General features: G+C 45.7%; 1 protein-coding gene and 1 long non-coding RNA gene across 5 annotated transcripts in view; one reads left to right on the top strand and one right to left on the bottom strand.

Annotated features, from left to right (window-relative positions):
- Nucleotides 1-1,137: 1,137 nt before the first annotated feature.
- Nucleotides 1,138-2,503, bottom strand: LOC310769577. The gene is made up of 2 exons (XR_014551695.1): nucleotides 2,384-2,503; nucleotides 1,138-1,876 (listed from the first exon to the last, which is right to left on the bottom strand). It is a non-coding gene; the product is annotated as an uncharacterized lncRNA (long non-coding RNA).
- Nucleotides 2,397-22,502, top strand: part of NADK (NAD kinase) — a 53,333-nt gene continuing 33,227 nt past the window's right edge. The window contains exons 1-2 of one of the 4 annotated variants that reach the window (XM_083628796.1): nucleotides 2,397-2,599; nucleotides 11,045-11,244. In XM_083628796.1, coding sequence (XP_083484922.1) covers nucleotides 11,063-11,244 — 182 coding nt within the window. In that variant the 5' untranslated portion in view covers nucleotides 2,397-2,599; nucleotides 11,045-11,062. Of the gene's footprint in view, nucleotides 2,600-2,708; nucleotides 2,732-11,044; nucleotides 11,245-16,127; nucleotides 16,339-22,502 lie in introns of those variants that run through there. The other 3 variants (XM_083628795.1, XM_083628799.1, XM_083628798.1) reach the window with 3 other exon arrangements.

Raw genomic sequence — 22,502 nt, 5'->3', positions numbered from 1 at the left:
CTTTTTGAAATTCCAGCCAACTCTTGCGACAGGGAAACAGCACCGGATGTTACACTAATGCAGGCTTCAGCAACCGGGTGCCCTCTAGGTGCTTTGACTACAACCCCATCAGTTGAGGCTGCAAGTGGCTTTAGGCAAGATGGCCTCCCTAGGTCTCAAGCCCCCATCAGAAGTACTGTTAATATAAAAATGCTTTGCTTTCAGTTGGGATTTCCCCTTTAAAAAGCTCTCTCTTGCAAACAGGCTATCTGCATTTCTGGGCTAGTGTTATCCCCCACACCCAACTTCCTCATTCAGATTCCTCCAAGCTGGTGCAATAGGAGCATGAGGAAACTCTTGACGGAACACAAATACACGCTCACCTCTCCTCCCTCAGGCACCTTGCTCAAAGAGTACTCTGAGCTGGAATGATTCCTTAAATGTCAAATCTCACCCTAACCCTAAATAAATCTTCCTAAAGGTTAGGTTTTTGGAAGAGTGGGCTAGTTTAAATCGAACACCCCTCCTTCTGTGCCATTTTCTGGATTTTTACCTTCCCAGACACCTGTTATTAGCCACAGAGTATGTGGGGTGGGAGGTATTTGACTGGGAGAACAGTGCAAAGGCTCAGTCACCCCCTTCCTCAGCACCACATTCCTCTAAGAGAAATGAAGAGCCCTCTACATCTGCTTTAAACTTTGTTTTTTAAAAAACACTATGCACCTCCCCTTCCCCATGTTAAAACAGACATAGAATCATAGAATTGTAGAGTTGGAAGGGACCACAAGTCCATCTAGTCCACTCCTGTGCAATGCATGAATTTTCTTGCCCAACGTGGGATTAAGAGTTCTCATGGTTTGCCGACTGAGCTATCCATCATGGGCTTAAAGGTAGGTAGCTGAGGCTGAAAATATAATGACTGGTCCACTGCCACTCAGTGAGCTTCTGATGCGAGTTTGAACCGGAGTCTTCCCAGTTCTAGTCCAGTACTCTTTAACAAACACACACAGAGGCTCTAGTTAGTTTGAATCCTTTCACAGCACAGACACTTTTTCTACCTTGCCTTGTTTTTTTAAAAAAGAATCCCTTCCTCCACGCTGTTTCCCAGTCTTGATCTCATTCTAATAAACATTTCCAAGTTCCATATGCACTACCATATTGTGCTTATCTAAATGTGCATTTATTTGAAACATTTTTATAGTGTCCTTCATTTAAAAGGGAGGGGGGAAACAAGCTCCAGGGTGGTTTGCAACACATAACAATAAAGCAGTCCATCCAGTATCCAATAAATACAGTAAAAACAAAAAGTAAGCAATCACAGTAGCAAGATGACACTTAGCTACTGTATGACAATGCAGCTGTTATGGATGAGGAAGTGTTGAGGAAGCTCCCTGGGCCCTGATTCTGTGTGCAAGTCATGCCTACTCGCTGGTATCCTCCTCCTCATAAACTTCAAAGGTATGATCCTGGGCTGCTTTAGTGGGATGGAAGAGATCTACTCTGCATAAGCTCGGGAGCGCTCTTGTCTCCATTCTTCCATGTTACACTTCGTCAGACGCCCGAATCCTGAATTGCGCCAAGTGCACAAAATCTTTATTCCAAATTAAACTGTCTAATCGCTTAAAAGGTGACACAAGACCCTTTGCTCGTCTTTTGTTTGTTCGACAGCCCACCTCAGGTTTTGAAAGAGAGATGTGGGCCGTGAGACTTCTGCAGAACCCAAGGAAAACCAGGTTGTATCTGAACTTATGCAGAGCGCCTCCTTGTCACAGCTGCGCGCAGCGGGGCCACTAGCACGCACTGCGCACGCGCGCTGAAGCCGCTCGGCCTCGCTCTATTTTCGAGCCGGCCTCTTTTTGCGCGTGCGCAGAAGCTCTTACTTGAGCTGCTTTCTCTTCTGAGGGATAGAGAAAGAAAAGGGTAGAGTGACCCTGCCTCATGGCTTGGGGCCCACCTTATTTCCGTAATCTTAACCTTGTTTTAAACTTTTTTTTAGTATTGTGTAATCATTGCGTTTTAATATCAGCGTTGTGTTTTACATTGTTGCAGTCCGTCCTGGGACCTTAGGGTGAAGAGCGAGTAATAAATTGTAACGATAACAATAATGATAATCATCACAACGCCTACGTTAAAATTCTGGGATTCTTCCGTAATTTATATAGGAGTCTACAGAACCCGGAAACTAACACTGCGCGCCGTTCTACACTTTTCCTAAGTCTGCGGGCCCAAGTCCACAGAAGCGCCCGCCACAAACACAAGCCGCGCATGCTCTCCTCACGGACCGAATCCCTTCCCTCAAGCCCCTCCGGGCTCGCTTGGCCTTGGCATCTTCGCCGAAGGAGCGCATGCGTAATAGCGCTCTCCTCGCTCCCAGTCCCGCTCCGCCCTCTTTACCAGGTTTTACCTCTCTGAGGGGAAGGAAGGAGGGACGGGCCGAGGAGGATGGAGGAGGTGCCTGGCGGGGGTTGCCGCTGCCGCCGTCGTTGCCGCTCTTGGCCGCGCTCGCTGGGCTGGAGGAGTTGCCGGCCGGCGGCAGGCCTCTGAGGCCGGGGAGCGGGGGTTGGCCTCGCGCACCTGAGGAGGAGGCGGAGGCGGGGCCGCTTGGCGCGCGAGTGAGAAAGTGAGTGACGCGAGGCGGAGGGGGCGGGGCCGGAGGGCAGGGTTCGGAGGAGGAGGGGGCGCCCCACTCGAGAGGGGGGCCGGGGGGGAGCTCTGTGAGGAAGGTGCAAGAGGAGGGGAAGGGGGCATGGAGGTGAGGCAAGAAAGGCAGGAGGAGAAGGGGAGGGGCCGGCGCCGGCAGAAATGGGGCTGTGGGGCAGGAGGGGCTGGAGAGGGAGAAAGGAAAGCGGTATGGGGCAGGAGGGGCTGGTGAGTGTGCGGGATATGGGGCAGGAGTGGGTGGGATGTGGGGGGTATGGGGCAGGGGGGGTGGGATGTGGGGGGCCGTGGGGCAGGAGAGGCTGGTTAGTCTGGGAGGATATGGGGCATGAGGGGTGGAGTGGGGGTATGGGGTAGGAGCGGGTGGTGAGTGTGGGAGTATGGGGCAGGATGAGTGTAGGGTGTTGGGGGTATGCGGTAGGAGGGGGTCGGATGTGGGGAGTATGGGGCAGGAGGGGCTGGTGAATGTAGTGGGATATGGGGCAGGAGGGGTTGGTGAGTGTAGCAGGGGTACAGGGCTGGAGGAGTCAGGGGCTAGTGAGCGAGAGAAAGGAAAATGGAAGTATGGGGCAGGAGAGTGGGGGGGTGAATTAGGAGGGGATGAGAGGAAAGGTGGCAGGGTGTGTGAGAAGTGGATGTATGGGGCAAGAGGGGGCAGGGATGAAGAAAAGGCATGGGGCTGGTGAGAGAGAAAATGGGGGTATGGGGCTGGAGGACCATGAGGGGTTAGAAGGGGGAAACGAGATAAGCAACAAATGATGAACACTGACAGGGAGTATGACAGAATAAGGAGAAAAAGAAAATGGGGAGAGATCTTACACCGCAGGGTATGTGGGTGCAGGTGGGAACTTCTAGAGAGTTTGGGGTGGGGATTTGAAGATGGAGTGGAGCTGAGGGATGAACTTGGATGTTGAAGAAACTTGAGTTTTATCTAAATTTAACTTTTGGCACTATTGAGTGGATTTTTCATTGTTACATAAATCAAGAGCAGTGGAAAAGAGCCACACAACTGTATTTAACTATGTTTTCTAGTCAGCTCAGTTTCTTTTCTCAACTTTTTGGCTCTTGATTTTTTTCCGTTCCTGACATCTGTTGGCTGTGCCCATAGAGGGCTTGATAAGTTGAATAACTGCTTTCTTGCTGTCTGCAAAAGCAGTAGGGTCTTGTGACAAAAAGCATCAGTTTTTGTTGGTAAATGTCAGTTCAAAGATGGAAATTTGTCAGATTTTTTTTTCATTTTGACAAGGGTGCAAGTTTTACAGAAAGGCAAAGTAAAAATGGTGACAAATTATCAGCATTTCACAAGTGTTCAGACCTGTCCTGCTTTGGTACTGGCATAATAATGTTTGGTTGGCTGGTTGTATTAAATGTCTAAACAAACCCACAGATGTATCCAAAATTCATTCTTGGCTTATTGCTCATGGTTTGTTTGGAGAAAACAAACCATGAGCCTAGGTGCGGACAAAACATGGTTAAATCAAACCATGGTTTAGCTTCTGGCAGTATGGTCGTGATTTTCTCCCTGTGCACTAGTACGCTTGCTCATACATGGTAAGCCATGGTTTGATTTTGCGTTACAAGCAAACTGGGTTGGGGTTCTTTTCAGACATTAAGCCAAACCATGGTTAAAGAAACTTAGTGATGGTTCGGCATGATGTCTGAACAGGCAAACATTGTTTGTGATCAGATAGTAAACCAAAATTGAAAACTATGGTTTGTGCTAGGTTTGTGTGGTTACTCCTTTGATAAACATATTTACAGCCATAGCTCTGCCTGTGGAGCAAACTGAATTTATTTTAAGGGTGACTTGCCTGTTGGGCAGCCCAAACCATGGTTTTGCCTGCATACTGGCTCATTTGATTTTCATCCTCTCAGCACTCCTTCTATTGTACAACTAACTCCAGACATAGTACTTTGACTATAACTGGTTTGCCAGTTCAGACATTACATCAAACCATTGTTAGGAAAACTATTCTAACTCTATAAATTATATCCATTTCAAACCAAGATGTGATAAGATGTTCAAACAGAGCCACTGACTTACTTTTGAGATCACTAAGTGAACCTTGGGAGTCACACTTCATCTTGAAATAGGAGAACCAACCCTTTTTTCCTTTGCACCATTCTGGCTTCTAAAGTTTGCAAAACATCAGTGGTTACATGACTCTAGAAGCCCTGATGCTCTAAGACGACAACACTGGAATACATTTTGGGAAGTTACTTAATTTGAGGAAGGGCAGCCTGAAACCTTGGTCTTGTGTTTTCTGGACTATTGACAGCAATGTTTCCCGTTTCTTATCTCTTATGTAAGAGTTCAGTAAACTGGCAGCAGGAACAGGAAATTTTGAGTCTGCAATGCATTCAGAAAAATTGTTTCTGTTGTGCATTTGGAATATACAAATAGCATGGTCCAGCAAATCCAAAACTTTACTTTAGTTCTTCAAGACCAGCAGTGGTGTCTGGTGCCCATTGGGTCTGGTAGGGCAGTAGGCAGGGAGACCAACAGTAGGTAGCGCCAGAGTTAATGGCAGGCAGAACCACCCCCTGACTGACTGTAAGAAGACAGGCAGGTGAGGACTGGCTGAGGGCAGATTGAGGTTGGTAAGACAGTGCCCCATTTGCCCTCATGGAGCAGCCTCCCCTGAGGACCTGAGATCAAGTTCTGCCTTTGCTGAAATGTTACAGGGTGACCTCAATGTTGTGTTTATTTCAGCTCGCTCTCAGTGTAAGGTCAAATGTAGTGAAGTCTTGAAAGTGTGGTTTAAGCTAAATAACTGTGATAGAGAGAGAGACATGGAAAGAATAAAATAAAAAAGTGTACTTTAGCTAGCATTCTCATATTCTGTGTGCTGAAAAGGGAAAATGTTTGGGTTCCTGAGAAGTAGTGTGTTAACTACTGAATAAAGCATTTTATTTGCAAAAAGGGAGACTAAGAGCGAGATAAAGCGCTTTCTTGTTCTGCTTTCTGAATGCCCCACTGTCCTCTTGTGTTATATGAGTTATGATGAGTTCTTAATTGTGTAATGTACAGGCCGACGTTGTACAGGGTAATCTAGTTCTTCTGGCCAATTAATGATGGCATGAGCAAATGGCTGTCAGAAATATTTTGAGCCCTCTATGTGGTGCTATAGTATATTATGTGACCTCCACTCTGCAGGCACAACCTGAACATCTTCTCTCATCAAGTGAAATTACTGAGGGAGAAAAATGACCTATTTCTTAACGCTTCTATATTTATTGTATTTCTATCACACCCTACCTTCAAGGAACTCAGGGTGGCCCAAATAATTCTTCTCTCCCTCTCCCTTTTACTCTCACAGGAACTCTGTGAGTTAAGTTAGGCTAAGGAAGACACAATGACTGACCTTAGGTCACTTCAGTGAGCTTTGAGACTCAGTGGGGATTTGAACGCAAGACTTTCTGAGTATAGTTTTATACTCTAACCCAGATGTTGGGAACATTTGGCCCTCTAGACATTGCTCCCATCAGCCCCACCATGCATGGTACTTGTAGTTCATCAACATATGGGTTTCCTTAATGGTTCACTTTGTTGTTCTTCCAGGCAGCACCTGTTTGTTTTCTCCCCCCTGGGTTTTCATTTGCTATTCTATAAAGCATTCTGTAGAGTGAAGCTTCTGCATAAAGTTTCTTTTAGTAGGGTAGGAAGCCCTCTTCTACAAAATCCTGTAAGAACAGTAAAATAAGCCCTCTTTAGGTTGTTGGTCCTACAAACTGCTGTGCAAATTGCACTTGGCAAAGAACTGTCAATGCCTGCATTCTTGTCCTTCGTTTACAAAGTGGCATGACCCCCTTGTAGCATCAGGGAGCTAATCTACCTGGGTGCAGCATCGCCCCAGTGCTTCTGCAGTCCTCCTGCGTAATGCAATATTGGGTTGAAGGCTACTTTGAAAGTTGGCTAGGCTCCATATAGTTATACATATAATTCTGGCCACATTTGTATAATGTCCTACCTGACCTGAAACTTTTCAAGGCTTTCCCCTCAGATGTTGCCTGCTCCTTGAACTTGGGAACCATCATGCAAAATTTCGTTATGATATCTGCAGAAATGTCCAAATGCATAGTGAGCAACAACTTTCCAAAATACATTGCAGAAGTATGAAAAGCAGAATTTGGAGATGATCACCTCTCCACTTAAGCATAAAGCCATTTCCAATATATAGCCATCAGAGGACTACTTCATTAGGCTCTTTACCAGACAGGGATGAGGAACATCTGTGGCCCTCCAGATGTTGCTTGACTCCCAGCACCCATCAACTCCTGCCAGCATGCCCAGCAGTCAGGAATTATGGGAGTCATGGTTCAGTCACATCTGATCGGCGCCTGGTACACCAGAGTTTGTTTTTTGGCAGTCTCAGAAAAATTAACATGATACGCCTCTTTAAGGGACAAATGAAAAAGAAGCCTTTATTGACTTTGCAACAGGGATGGCTGTCCTCAGCAGAACCCCCGGCAGGTGCTCTCTGAGTTAACACCATACCCTCCAACGTTTCTCCAGTTAATATAGGGATGTCCCATTCCATAATGATAATTTTACTATTTATATCTCACATATCTTACTGGGTTGCCCCAGCAAGTCTGGGCAGCTTCCAACATACATAAAAACATAAAACATTTTTAAAAACCTTCCCTATACTGTACAGGATTGCCTTCAGACAGCTCAGGGATTGGATAACTCCATATCTTCCAACATTTCTCCAACGAAAATAGGGACATATTAAGGAAAAGTGAGATATTCTGGGCTCAAATAAAAAACTGGGACAGCTTCTCTAAATCAGGGACATCCGTGGAAAATAGGGACACTTGGAGGGTCTGGTTAAGAGAGGACCAGCGGGGCCTCTCTTTCTTGCCCTACAAGTGGACTTGGAGCCCTTTTTCTTGGTTTGGGGTTTGCTTTATTTTGATGACCCTGTGAAGTAACAGATTAACCCATAAGGCAGGGCTCACCAACCTTTTGGGACCAGTGGGCACATTTTGAAGTTTGAGCATGTGCTGGGAGCCCCAGTCACAACATGGCTGCTGTAGCAGGTGGCAAAACATAAGCATTAGAGAGATAGCCATTCCCAATAGCCTTTTGTTTACCATGGGAAGTCAGCTATGTCCTGCTAGTCTTGATTGTGGGGGTCACACACTGTTGATTTTACTTGCAGACACACACACACAGGCTGTTGCTGATATTATTATTATTATTATTATTATTATTATTATTATTATTATTATTTTATTTATTTATACTCTACCCACCTGACTGGATTGCCCAAGGCACTCTGGGTGGCTTCCAACATAAAAATTAAATATCAAGGATTAAAAAGCAATTTAGGAACAACAGGAAGTGTTTCTCAGTACCAGGATAAATATACAAGGTGGCCACACTACACTTACTCTCATTTCGCATAAATCTCTTAGAAAGTACCTGCACTTTTTGCCCCATAACTTACTTTCTAGCAGAGCTAGAGACTTTTAAAAAAATGAAAGCTCAGAGTTTGAGGCACCAGTGAAAGCCTTTGTGGATGCTGGGCTGGTGACCTCTGCTATAAGGTGTGGTTAAAATATGATTAGCTTTCCCTGGTTTAATTTTTGTACATGTACCACCTTCCTTTCTCCTTTGATTTCTTTGAGCTGTAGCCAACTAACATCTACTTGCAGCAGTAGATCCATTGACATTAATGGACCCAAGTTAGCCATGTCTAATAATGTCAATAGATCTACTACCATTGGATAAAAATGTCACTGTGCCAATACATTTTTATTGTATTGGTTTTTGGGGTTTTTTTATGCTATGGAACTATAGTCAACACTTCCCCACCCCCCAAAAAAACCCTAGTATCTGGAGGGCCACAAGAACATCTGGAGAGCCACAACCATTCTCACTCCTGGCAACGCAGAATATGTGCTTTTGTTGCAAAGTTGACACTAAAGAAAAGCTTTAACCCACTGGAGCAGCTTCATTTTATTGTGATTTATATACGGTGTGTGTGTGTGTGTGTGTGTTCTTACCATAATTTGTAGCTTCAAAAGGCCACTGGCTCAATATATTTTGCGCAAGTAGCATAGAACACCTATTTGTTGTTTTTAAGAAGCCCACGATAGTTATTTCACAAATTATGAGGCTGAAGCAAGCCATTACAGAACTGCTGACATGAGCTAGAATCACTTCATGGTTAAGCTGTGTGATGATGAAGAAGCAGAAGAAGAGGAGGAGCAAACATTGAAATAATAATACTTTTGCCTCCCCTGCTAACATAATGCAATATATTCCACTCAGGCGTAGCACGGTTTTGCTTGCATTTAAACATACCTTGGCTGCTGCTGCCTTTTCCTTTTTCAAAGTATTCATAAGGCTGTACAGTACTTCTCAGTCTGTATTGGAGAGGGACCAATCAAAAGAAGGCCAGCTGGTTAAATAAAATGGCAAAAATGCTTTAAAAGCTTGAAATGCACCAATCTCAATGAGACTAGCACCTGTGTGTGGTCTGACAGTTTCAGAATGCTTATAGCCAAGACCGAAATCCATGTGCTGTTTTAATAGTCAGAATTTCCACTGCCTCCACGCCTTTTTTATTATACATTGTAGATTTTTGTATCCTGCTTATTGAAATGTTGGCAGCACCCACTTCCCCATTTCAAAAGCTTGACCCAAGTAATACCTTTTAAAATGAAGACTCGAAGGAGAGTTTAAGCTTGGAAACGAGAAGATACAGGCTAAGAGGAAATGAATTCTCTGCATTTTAACTGAAGTGCACTGGTGCCCCATAGAGATTAAAGAAGAAGAAAAAAATACCTTAAGCCATCCAAGCGCCAACACTCCCAGCAACGCTCAGTTATTACTTTATTTATAACCCACTTTTTCCTCCAAAGAGCTTAACATACATGGTGCTCCCTCTCCCCATTTTATCCCCGCAACAACCCTGTGAGGTAGGGTAGGCTGAGAGGCGGCGACTGGCTCAAGGTCACACAGTGAGCCTCATGGCTGAATGGGGATTTGAACCCTGGCCTGCCAAGTCATAGTCCAGCACACTAACCATTGCACCACATTGGCATCTCCTTAAGGAGAAGAGGGACATGTTCTGCCTCCATGGTCAGAGGCACTATCCATACCAGTTGCTGGGAATCTCAGCTGGAGACCGTGGCTGTTGTGCTCAAGTCCTGCTTACGGGTTTCCCAGAAGCATTGCGCTGGCCACTTCTTTGAGAACAGGATGCTGCACTGGATGGGCCTTTGGCCTGATCCAGTAGGCCTCTTCTGTATATATATATATATATATGCAGGTGACCTAGTGAAGGTATGAATCGTTGCCCTCCTTGTGTAACATCCAGCCAGGCATCCCTATAATGAGAGAGAGACCCAGAAAACCACAGGGAGGCTTGCTTTCACACCAAAAAAAAAAAAAAAAAGTAAATTGGACAACCAGCCCAGAAGGCATCAGGAACGCCTTGTACCCTTTTCTCATAAACTGTTTTAGGAAACTCAGGGCTGTGTTTGGTGAAGCAAGGGCTGAAATGTATACAAAGCTGTAATAAAAAATGTAATTGATATGAATGCAGTTGCGCTCAAGTTGCATTGGGGTGAGAAGGGATGCCGTGAAGGGAGGGAGATGATTTGACAGCAGGCAGAGCTCTATCCACCCAGGCGAGCAAGAATAGGCATTATCAGAGTTCAATGACACAGCCAAGCAAAAGCACTTGAGCTGAGCCAGTGAGTGGTGTAGCCTGGGGAGAGTCCTGAGGGCCAGATGGAGATGCCTTGAGGGCCACATTCAACCCCTAGATTGAAGGTTTACCCAGCAGTGCCTTAAGGCCTCATGGAGGATACAAAACTATACAGTGGTACCTCGGGTTACAGACACTTCAGGTTACAGATGCTTTGGGTTACAAACTCAGCTAACCAGGAAGTGGTTGCTCCAGGTTAAGAACTTTGCCCCAGGATAAGAACGGAAATCATGCGCCAGCGGTGCAGCGGCAACAGGAGGCCCCATTAGCGAAAGCGCACCTCTGGTTAAGAACCGTTTCAGGTTAAGAACGGACCTCTGGAACGAATTAAGTTCTTAACCCAAGGTACCACTGTATTCTTCTAATATGATGTGTTCGTGGCATGATTAGTACAGGTGGCTGTGCTCAGAGCGGACCCATCTGAAATCACTGGACCTAAGTTAGTCCTTGTCGCAAATTTCAGTGTGGGACTAACGTTGGACGCATCCTGGAGGCAGCATATCTCTGGGTATCAAGGGTTGGATCCATGTGTTTGAGAAAGACACTCGCCTTTATGGGTACGAAACAGAATGCTGGATTAGCTGGTCCTTGGGCCAGCAAAGTAGCTATTCTGTGGGTCTTGACCTGTCATTGATTTTGAAACCTAACATTCACCTGAACCCTGCTTTCTTTCTTCCCAGGAAAGTTATTTTCTGAGAATGGAGATGGAGCCGGAAGCCTTCAGCCCTGGGGGGGACGATGGCAGCTCAGACTCCACCTGCTACCAATGCTCCTCATGTCGGGCCGACGAAGAGCGGAGCTGCGCCAACTCCATGCGTGGGCGGGCCAAGACGCGCAGCTTGTCTGCATCTCCGGCCCTAGGCAGCACCAAAGAATTCAGGTATGAAGCCAGGGGCACTGAATTGACTCACGTAAGTCTATGCCACCTGCTGGCTGCTAAGCTACATTTGTGCATATGTGCCAGAGGTTGCCCATTGTCAGAACTCCCATAACTTTCTGACGGTAGGAAAGGAACCCTGGCAATCATCTCCTGAACATCTGAAGATCTTTGTCCTTTAACAGGGATGTCTGTGCAACAATATCCTGTCCAAAGACTGAGAGAGGTGGTATTTTATTTTTAATATTTCTACACCGTTTATATTAAAAGACCTCTCAGAGCAGTTTGTATTGTAAAAAAAGAAAGCATATTTAAAACAATTTAGAAAGAGAAACCAAATTGCAGAGTCCTAGGGCAGAAAAGTTACAGGGAAATATCAAGCAATTAAATCGGGTTTTCTTCTCTTATAACACTAGTACTCACAGACATCCAGTGAAGCTGAATGTTGGGAGATACAGGACAGATAAAAGAAAGGGCTTCTTCACACAGCACATAGTTCAGCTATGGATGCCCACTAACGTGGATAGCTTTTTTTAACAATTGGGCAAATTCATGGAGGTTAGGACTATCAACGATTACCAGCTATGATGGTTATGTTCTGGCTGTATGATTAGATTGCTTCCAAATACCAGTTACTGAGAGGGGAGAGTGCTCTTGTGCTTGAATCCTGCTGGTACGTTTCCTAGAGGCATCTGGTGAGAGCAGGGTGCAGGATTAGAAGGGCCAATAGCCTGATGCAGGAGGTTCTTATGTTCTTACTAAACAATGAAGGCATCCAATAGTTCGTGCCTCCTGAATAATGGAGAGGAAGGCATTCCAGAAGTAAGGGACCACCACAAAGAAGGCCCTGCCTACATGATTCTGTCAGATGTCTCTGTAGGTCATGGCTTAGCAAGGCCTCTGATTACCTTTGTGATCTACTCAGCCGGTATCAGGGAAGCCTGTCCTTTAGGTAATCTGGTCCCAAGTTGTTCAAAGCTTTATATGTTCATAACAAAATATTGGATGGCTCAATAGGCTAACAGGCAGTCTGTGCAGTTCTTTCAACACTGGTTCTTTCAACACATATGCATGACAAGAGGCTCCAGGTCAGTATCCTAGCTGCTGCAGTTTGCACCAGCTGAAGTTTCCAGGCCTCAATGGTAGCCCCATATAGAGCTCATTATGAGAATCTAATTGGAAGGTGCCAATGTATGTATCATAGTGGTCAGGCAATCCCCATCCAGGATAGGTATACTAACCATAGGTGGCAATATGTGCTCCTTGCTGTTTGAGACAATGTGTGTCCCAAGTGACAACGCTGAATCTAGGAGGACGCCCCCCCCAACTACATACCTATTCAGGATACGCAAACTTCCCAACTTCCAAATCTGGGAAACCAGTTACCCACAGAGCCTCCGCCACCCAGCTCTTCACTGCAGACAAGCCCCGGTTCAGGTCATGCACAGCCTCTCCTGATTCAGATGTTGCCCAGAAATAGAACTGGATGTCATCAGCATATTTCTGGCACCTTGCCAAAAAAATAAATAAATCTCCTAATGACTGCTCTGAGTGGTTGGTCTTATAGGTGTTAAATAGCATTGGAGAAAAGTTGGTTCCCCCTGCAGCACCCCGCAGTACCCTTTGTCAAAAGACCACAAGGTGGCCTAGAACTTAGACCATAACGAACGGTGTGTGACAGTGCACAACATAATAGCCTTATATAGCAAAACAATTAAAAGTTACACTAGTCACGTAATGCATACTTACTAAGCAGCATTGTCAACTTTTACACAGTATCGTCCTGTCAATCTGGAGTGCAATAACATCAGTTATTACCACTTTTTGTTGGGTGCAACTATAAAGCAGCATATCTAAAGCAGTATATCTAACAACAGCCTTCTGAAAAATAAGTGAGCGGGCAAATCAGTAGCAGGCTATCTAAACTGTATAAAGTCCTTCTAAAGTGTATAGTCCTTCCACCATCTCTCTCCCACTTTCATGGGAGTGCAGTTCTTGCCCCCTAATGGTACCCCAGGAGGGGAGACACCAAAGGGAAGGGGTAAGTATCCTGTGGCATCTCCCCCTTGATTTTTTTTATACAGCTTTATAAATTTGTGATGACCTACACACACACACACACACACACACACACATGACAGAAGCCTACCAACTTGTTCTCAGACAGCCGGGATGGAAAACAGCTTTTCGCCAAGACATACAACCAGGAAAAGAAGGTTGTAAAAAACCACTGTAGCTCAGTGGTAGAGCATCTGCTTTGTATGCAGAAAGTCCCAGGTTCAGTCTATGGCAGGCATGTCCAAAGTCCATTTCGGGGGGGTCGGCTGATTTAATCCGCCCCCCCGTGGCAGTATATGTCCTGGGGTAAAATCCTAAAAAAAGCTCAGCATTGTAACAAAAGCTCAACAACTTTGGTCTGCCCTCACGCAAGTTCACTTCATTAAATCTGGCCCTCTTTGAAAAAAGTTTGGACACCACTGACCTATCTCATCTCTGGGAAGGGTTGAGAATTTCGCCTGTCTGAAATCTGGAAAGACACTTCCAGTCAGTGCAGCACTGAGCTAGATGGACCAATGGCTTGACTCAGTATAAGGCAGCTTCCTATAAAATTAATGGTGATGTTGTTGTTGTTGATGATGATGATAATGATGATAGTGTTGCATGCTACCCTGGTCTCTGAGCAGTGTGAGATTTCAGGGATTCCAGAGGCTTACCCAGGGTTTGTGTTTGCTTTGGAAAGCGGCACAGCAGAGGCAGTGGTGCCTTAATGATATATGGTTTATTTAAACACATGTACAACCTGAATCTGCAATGGAGAGGTTCACAGCAATAACTCCCCAAGATGAAGACCAGAGGGCGAATGGGTGGGCCTCCCTCCCTTGTTAATTAGGAAGACAAAAAACCACAGCTGAAGCTGGGTGCAAAAGTGGCAGGCTGGAGAAGCAGAGAGAGACAGGTCTGATTTCTGCTGGAATTCAGGGCTGTCCCAAAGCCACAGCCCTGGATTCCAGCAGAAATTAACCAGGGAGGGAGGCCCACCAGGGAGGGAGGCCCACCCATTCGCCCTCTGGTACAGAGCCACTCCCTTTGTTCCCTTAAGCAGTTACCTTTAGTGGGCCATTACCAGGACGCGGGTGGTGCTGTGGTCTAAACCACTGAACCTAGGACCTGCTGATCAGAAGGTCGGCAGTTCGAATCCCTGTGACGGAGTGGGCTAGCATTGTTCGGTCCCAGCTCCTGCCCACCTAGCAGTTCGAAAGCACGTCAAAGTGTAAGTAGATAAATAGGTACCGCTCTGGCGGGAAGGTAAACGGCATTTCCATGTGCTGCTCTGGTTCACCAGAAGCGGCTTAGTCATGCTGGCCACATGACCCGGAAGCTGTCTGCAGACAAACACCGGCTCCCTTGGCCAATAGAGCGAGATGAGCGCCGCAACCCCAGAGTGTCCGTGACTGGACCTAATGGTCAGAGGTACCTTTACCTTTACCAGGCTGGCCTAGCTATTCCAGCAGTTGAATCTGTGCTGGATCCAGGAATTAGAAGGATTGATTCGTGTTATGAGAATTATAGGTCTAAGATATAAAATAAATGTACCAGGCAAACACATACATAAATATATAAACCATATGTCTGAAACAGTACAGGAAAATAATCCTGAAGTCATTTTGACTCTTCCCCGTGACCTCAAATATTCCTCTGCTGTTTGGATGGAAATGGGAAAAGCCTCCCCATTGTCTCTGTGCTCACAAATCCTGCCTTAAGGGCACATTTAGGTATGAATAGGGTGAGCCTGTGACCTGGACACAGGAATTAAGTATTTACCATCACAAAAGAATGGCCAGGCTCTCCAAGTAAACTCATCAACAGGTTTCCTGCCAGTCAGGATTCTGCTGTAGATGGCCCCTTCTGTGATGTATGTATGATGTATGGGTGGGCAATTTCAAAAGTCTTTATAACGGGCTTGCATACCATTGTTCTGGGTTCCTCCTCCCTCCTGCATGTGGTGAGTGAGCACCCTGTTGCAGCAGTTAATAAAGATCAGGCTTGCTAGCTGCTTTGCTTCTCAATATTCTCTGGTTGGCCTCTGGGCTCTTGGGTACCCCATAAGGGAAAAGGAGCAGTTTTTTTCTTATAACAATTAGTAAAGGTAAAGGTACCCCTGCCCGTACGGGCCAGTCTGGACAGACTCTAGGGTTGTGCGCCCATCTCACTTAAGAGGCCGGGGGCCAGCGCTGTCCGGAGACACTTCCGGGTTACGTGGCCAGCGTGACAAAGCTGCATCTGGCGAGCCAGCGCAGCACACGGAAACACCGTTTACCTCCCGCCAGTAAGCAGTCCCTATTTATCTACTTGCACCCGGGGGTGCTTTTGAACTGCTAGGTTGGCAGGCGCTGGGACCGAGCAACGGGAGCGCACCCCGCCGCGGGGATTCGAACTGCCAACCTTTCGATCGGCAAGCCCTAGGAGCTGAGGCTTTTACCCACAGCGCCACCCGCGTCCCATCTTATAACAATTAGATTTTAACATTTGCTGGATCCAGGGAGGGGTCTGGCACACTCACACCCACACACTCATAACAACAATAATAATGAGCTTAAAGATAAAGTCTATCTCACTGCATTCAAATGAGGCATCAGGAATTCTATATTTCTTAAAATGACAGCTGGAAAGTTTTTTTTAATAGCAGGCAGTTTTGTTTCCCCATTAAACAGAACCAACAGTTGTGTGGTCTCTTGAAGTAGCTTTTTGTGGTTTCAGCTGTACGGTGACTAATGATGGTGCAAAGGTAACTCATCAGAGATTGCTTGTTGCTCCACAGTATGCAAGTGCTGCCCATTTTCTATCTGATTTGCCAGACTTAATGGCTGTGAAAGCTTGTCACGTGGACAACTGGGACTGCTGGTAATCTGTGCAGGGATCATTGCCCGGGTTGTCATCACAAGAAAGGAAGGTGCTGCTTGCTTGATCGCCAGAGTGCCTGCCTGCCTGCCTGTCACCTCTGTACAGCTTGAGACCATGGAGTTGCTTAGCAGGTAGAATTCTCTCTCTAGAGTGATAGACGATGGCTGCAATGTGGAGCTTAGAGCTTAAATGAAGGCAAGTTGAAGCTTGGATCTCTTAGGGTGGAAATCTTAATTGTTTGTGGGCCATAGCCTTGCAACATATCAACTCTTAACTTTTTAGCACATCCACCTTTGTGCTACCCTCTTTGTTTTCCTCTTGTCTTTGGTTCTCCTTTCTTCTTCCTCTGTCTCCCCACTTATCATACTTTAGAGAAGGAAAAGGGGAGGACAATACTGTTGGTGCAACCCATTTTAGGTGCAATCTGGTCATCAGCTGAATCCCACTTGCTGAAAACCACTAATCTAGGGGAAGAAGGGTTTGTGTGCACATGTGTGCATATGCTCTCCAGGGTTCTGCAGTGCTGGTTGTAGAAGGTATTTTTTCCCCAACCAATGTAACCAGGTTGATGCTCTTTAAGGTAGAAATTGGCATCTGGCTGGCTTGCTCCAAATGTCTTTCTTTACGTGGGGAAAAAGAAACAGAAAAGTAGATAGGAGAAACTGCAAGTGGGTGAAAGGCAGTACTGAAATTTGTGGTTGCAGCTGAGGGCGTAGGAGGTGGCTAGATAAGGGAGTGTCTTGTTTACCTTGAAAGTAAGTCTCACTCACTGTGTATAATGACACTGCTCCCTAGTAAGAGTGTTTTACAATTGCAGCTTTAGTTGCCTAACTTGAATATAACTTTATACTTGGAGAGGGATCAGGAAAGAGATTGTGGCCTGCCTTCACTCTTGGGTTAATTATTTAGTTATTTGCCCCTTGGCTTCTGGTCTCTCTTGTAAAAGTGTAATAGAAAGGTGCTCCTGCTGTCTTGTTGGGGCGGAAGGGAGTAGCAGGACAGTTTAAAAAAAATAATGATCTGATTTGTCCTAATCAAACCAGCTTAGCCACCTTTGCAACACCCAGTACATTAAATCTAGGTGAATCTTGCTAGCTGGCACCTTGCAAAAGAATCTGTTTTTCTTTTTGCCTTGAGGTGACACGACCTGTGTCTTTTCCTTTAGTACCTGAATTGCAGGTTGCCAGACTTAGCCTTCGTCCTGGCATGAGTGAACCCACGTTTCATAGAATTGTAGAGTTGGGAAGGGACACTGAAGGTCTTCTCTCTGCAATGCAGGAATCTTAACCAAAGCATCCAAGACATATGGCCATCCAACTTCTGCTTTAAAACCTCCAAAGAGAGGTAGTCCACCACCTCCTGAGGAAGTCAGCTCCAGTGTCAAAACAGCTCTTACTGTCAGAAAGTTCTTCCTGATGTTTAGATGGAATCTCCTTTCTTGTAACTTGAAGACATTGCTTCGAGTCCTACACTCCAGAGTAGGAGAAAACAAGCTTGCTCCATCCTCCATGTGACAGCTCTTAAGATATTTGAAGATGGCTATCGTATCTCCAGCCAGTCTCCTCTTTTCCAGGCTAAACATCCCCAGCTCCTAAGCAGTTGGCTCATTGCCTCTCTCGCCCTGACTTAGCCACTGTGATCCACACGATGGTCACCTCCAGACTGGAATATTGTAACTCGCTCTACCTGGGGCTGCCCTTGAGACTGACCCAGAAACTCCAGCGGGTGCAGAATGCCGTGGCGAGACTCCTTACAGGGTCCTCACTCCGAGATCACATTCACCCGGTGTTATACCTGCTGCACTGGCTCCCGGTGGAGTACAGGATCAGGTTTAAGGTGCTGGTTTTAACCTTTAAAGCCCTATACGGCCTAGGACCCTCGTACCTACGGGACCGCCTCTCCTGGTATGTCCCACAGAGGAACTTACGATCTTCAAACAAAAACATTTTGTCAGGTCCCAGGCCACAGAGAGGTTAGGCTGGCCTCAACCAGAGCCAGGGCTTTTTCGGCTGTGGCTCCGATCTGGTGGAACGCTCTGTCGCAAGAGACTAGGGCCCTGCGGGACTTGACACCTTTCCGCAGGGCCTGCAAGACAGAGCTGTTCCACCAGGCCTTTGGCCAGGGCACAGCCTGACTCCCTCCTCTGGCAATCTTCACAGAACTCTAGCCCAATGGTTGCCATCAATTTGATTTGAATTAATTTTATAATGAAATGATTTTAGAATGTTGTATTATTTTATTGTTGTTAGCCGCCCTGAGCCCGGCTTCGGCTGGGGAGGGCGGGATATAAATAAAAAAATATTATTATTATTATTATTATTTTATTATTATTAGGCTTTGTTTTCCAGACCCTTGGTCATCTTGGTCACCCTCCTGTTCACACGTTCCAGCTTGTCACTCAACACACTACTCCAGGTGTGGTCTGACCAAGGCAGAATAGAGCGGTACAATTACTTCCTTTGATCCAGACACTATACTGCTGCTGCTGCTGTAGCAGCCTGGAAGTGCATTAGCTTTTTTTTGCTGCTGCATCACACTGTTGACTCATGCTAAACTTGTGGTCTACTACGACCCCTAGATACTTTTCACATGTACTATTGACAATTCAGGCAGGGGCGTAGGAAGGGGGGACGGTGGGGGCGGGCCGCCTTGGGTGTCATCCATGGGGGGGGGGACAAAATCCCCCCTGGGCGGATTGCCGCACCGCCCCCCGGGCACCAATCGCTGCACCAATTGCCCCCCTGGGTGCCAATCTCCCCCAAAGGGCGCCGATCACTGCACTGGTCACCCCCCTGGGTGCTGATCACCGTGCTGATTGCCCCCAATGGGCACCGATTGCCGTGCCGATCACCCCCCTGGGTGGCTCGCCCTGCCCCCCAGGTGCACAGCATCTGCCCCTCTGGGTGCCTGAGCAGCTAGTTCCGCCACTGAATCCAGGTGTTCCCCATCTTATATTTGTGCAGCTGATTCTTTCAACCTAAGTGCAGAATTTTGCATTTGTCCCTATTGAAATTCATTTTGTTAGTTCTCCAATCTGTTAAAGTAATTTTGAATCCCTATTGTGTCTTCTGTGGCATTAGCTATCTCTTCCAGTTTGGTGTCATTTGCAAATTTGATGAGCACCCACTCTATTACTTCATCCAAATTGTCTTTAAAGACATTGAACAACAACAGGCCCAGGACAAAACCCTGCAAGTCTTAAACCGCATCTTGGAGCAGTTGCTTCTGTACAGAGTTAGGGTACATATAGATGCACTTCAGTTTAGCTGTTGAGGAGAGACGTGAGGGCCTGTTACTTTAGCACTGTTCCCTTTTATGGATGTGTGTGACGATGTACCTTGTCACTTGATGGTTTTCAGCATAAAACAGTATAAAATACTCATTTACACATAGCAATAAAAACAGACTTTAAAGCAGTAAACACTTTGGATTCAGCTAAATCCTACCCAGAATAAACCATTGAAATTAATGGGCCAAAGTTATTTATGTATTGTTAAGTTCTCCTTTCTCCACGGTGGCTTACAGCGACAACTAAAAGCTATATATATATATATATATATATATATATATATATATATATATGTATGTATGTATATATATGTATATATATATAATGAGAAAAAAACAAGCAACCCTATTAAAATCAGCTGGTAGGTTAGTCAGAGAGTTGTCAATTGGCCCAAAGCATCACCCAGGGAGATTCATGGCGAAGTGGGGTTTTGAACCCAGGTCCTAGTGAGACACTAGCCACTACACCGCTGGCTTAGCCACCTCTGTTAGGCCAATAGCTCCCACTGCCATCCTTCAGGGTGAACAAACTGGGCTGAGGAGAGCTAGAACTTGCTCAGCTCTTACAAAGCTAGTAAAAATAAAAATAAGATAAAATCACAGACTAGGTAGCGTTTGTGAGCTTATTCACACAGCTGCCTTAAAGCCCATTGTTCCTGTTCTAAAACTCTTTCTCCCCATCCGCCATAGGAAAGCATAGATTCTCAGAGTGCTGCATCCACTAATAATTCTGTGAGGTCGGTTAGGCTAAGAGGCAGTGGCCGGGCCAAAGCCACCCAGTGGGCTTCATGGCCAAGTGGGTATTGCAAACCTGGTTCTCCTACGTCTTAGTCTCACACTCTAACCACTACACTGGCTCTGAATCTGGAGGTCATTTGGGCTGTGGCAATACATGAATGTCAAGATGAGGATGCAGGCAGAGTCGATTTGAAGTTGCTAAAGTTCATGGGACTGTTTAGTCACTGTTCTAGGTACCCGTGATGATGGGGATTACTGCTTAAGTAATGATGACATGGTTATTGCTATAAATACTCAGAAGCCATAACCATGCCACTGTTACCTAAGGAGTAATCTCTGATGATCTTCCTTGGGTGGTGATTAGAAATAATGATGCTACTGCTTTCATCAGTGATTAAGAAAAAATGTTTTTACATCCTGTAATGGAGGTAACACGATTTTACCTTATGACCAGGTTTTATTTATTGAACAAGATTTATATACCACTTGATCGTAATAAAACCTCAAAGCAGTTTACAGAAAGAATAAAGCAACACAGTGATGGGGGGGGACAGATAAAAACAACTATTTAAAACATTTTAAAAATGGTTAAAATCAATGAGCTAAAAAGAGATTAAAAGCATGTCAATATTCTACAGGTTTGGATAGCCTTGCCTAAACAAAAATGTTTTCAGCAGGTGCCTAAGCAGTGCCTAAGTTTTCAGGTGCCTAAGTTTTCAGCAGGTGTCTACCTGATGTCAGTAGGGAGGGAGTTCCGCAGTGTGGGTGTGTTGCCACTGCTTGTTGGCATGCTCACATTTTCAAAGGGCAGATATTGTTACTGGACACAGCATTCTGAGGATCTATGCTTTTGTTCAGTGGAAAAAAGAGATAGTTTTAAAGGATGCAGAACTCTTGAGAATCTGTGCTTTGATTTAGAAACAATTATGAAGCATGCGATACTCTGAGAATCTGTATTTTTGTTCAGGGGGGGAATTGTGTTTTAGAAGAGGAACCATGGGCTTTAAGGCAGTCTTGTAGATGAGCTCACAAAAGTTACCTAGTCTGTGATTTTATTTTACTTTTACTATATTTGTGTGTTTATTTGTACCCCGCCCATCTGGCTGGGTTTCCCCAGTCACTCTGGGCAGCTTCCAACAAAAGATTAAAAATACACTAAAACATTAGTCATTAAAAACTTCCCTAAACAGGGCTGCCTTCAGATGTCTTCTAAGCATCAGATAGTTGTTTATTTCTTTGACATCTGATGGGAGGGTGTTCCATAGGGTGGGCGCCACTAATGAGAAGGCCCTCTGCCTGGTTCCCTGTAACTTCGCTTCTCACAGTGAGAGAATTGCCAGAAGGCCCTCGGTGCTGGACCTCAGTGTCTGGGCAGAACGATGGGGGTGGAGACGCTCCTTCAGGTATACCGGGCTGAGGCTGTTTAGGACTTTAAAGGTCAGCACCAACACTTTGAATTGTACTTGGAAATGTACTAGGAGCCAATGTAGGTCTTTCAAGACCAATGTTATGTGGCTTCGGCTTTCTGTCTTTCTAAGAGGTGGTATCCTACATTACCAATCATTAGCAAGGGAAGACTTGCCTCTTTCATGAGCTCAGCAAGTTCCAGCTCTCCTCAGCCCAGTTTCCTTGCCCTGGAGGATGACAGTGGAAACTGTTGGCCTAGCTGAGGTGGCTAAGCCCATGGTGGTTCAATTCCCCACTTGGCCAAGGAACTCACTGGGTGTGACTTTGGGCCTTCTAAATGTTGTTGGACTTCATCTCCCATCAGCCCCAGCTAGCATGATTAGTGTGGTAGGGAATGATGGGAGTTGGAGTCTCAACTTCTGGAGGAGACCTTGTAGAGAGTGGTCTTAAACTTTCATAGAATCCTAGAGTTGTAAGGGCCTGTGAGGGTCATCTACATCCAACCCCTGCAATGCAGGAATCTCAACTAGATTATACATGACAGATGGCCTTCCAACTTCTGCTTCAAAACCTCAAAGGAAGGAGAGTCCACCACCTCTCTTGGGAGTCTTTCCCATTGTTGAACAGCTCTTGCCATTGGAAAGGTCTTCCGATGTTTAGTCAGAATCTCCTGTCTTGTAACATGAACCCATTGGTTCAGGTCCTAGTCTCAGGAGCAGGAGAAAGCAAGCTTGTGCCATCCTCCATATCATAGCCCTTTAGATATTTGAAGATTGTGTGTGTGTGTCTGTCTGTGTCCTGTGGTGTCTATATTCATGCATTCATTTCTCACTTTTCTGGAGGCAATGTTCGTTTGCCCCACGTGATCAGGAAGGTGTGTTTTTATTTCTGAGACTTCCCTGGTCACCTGCCAAAGTGAATTTGCC

This window comes from Podarcis filfolensis, assembly GCF_964270895.1.
Source record: "Podarcis filfolensis genome assembly, chromosome: 8".
Lineage (NCBI taxonomy): Eukaryota > Metazoa > Chordata > Lepidosauria > Squamata > Lacertidae > Podarcis > Podarcis filfolensis.
Note: the sequence above shows the minus strand (reverse complement) of the source record. Positions and strands in the feature narration are given on the sequence as shown.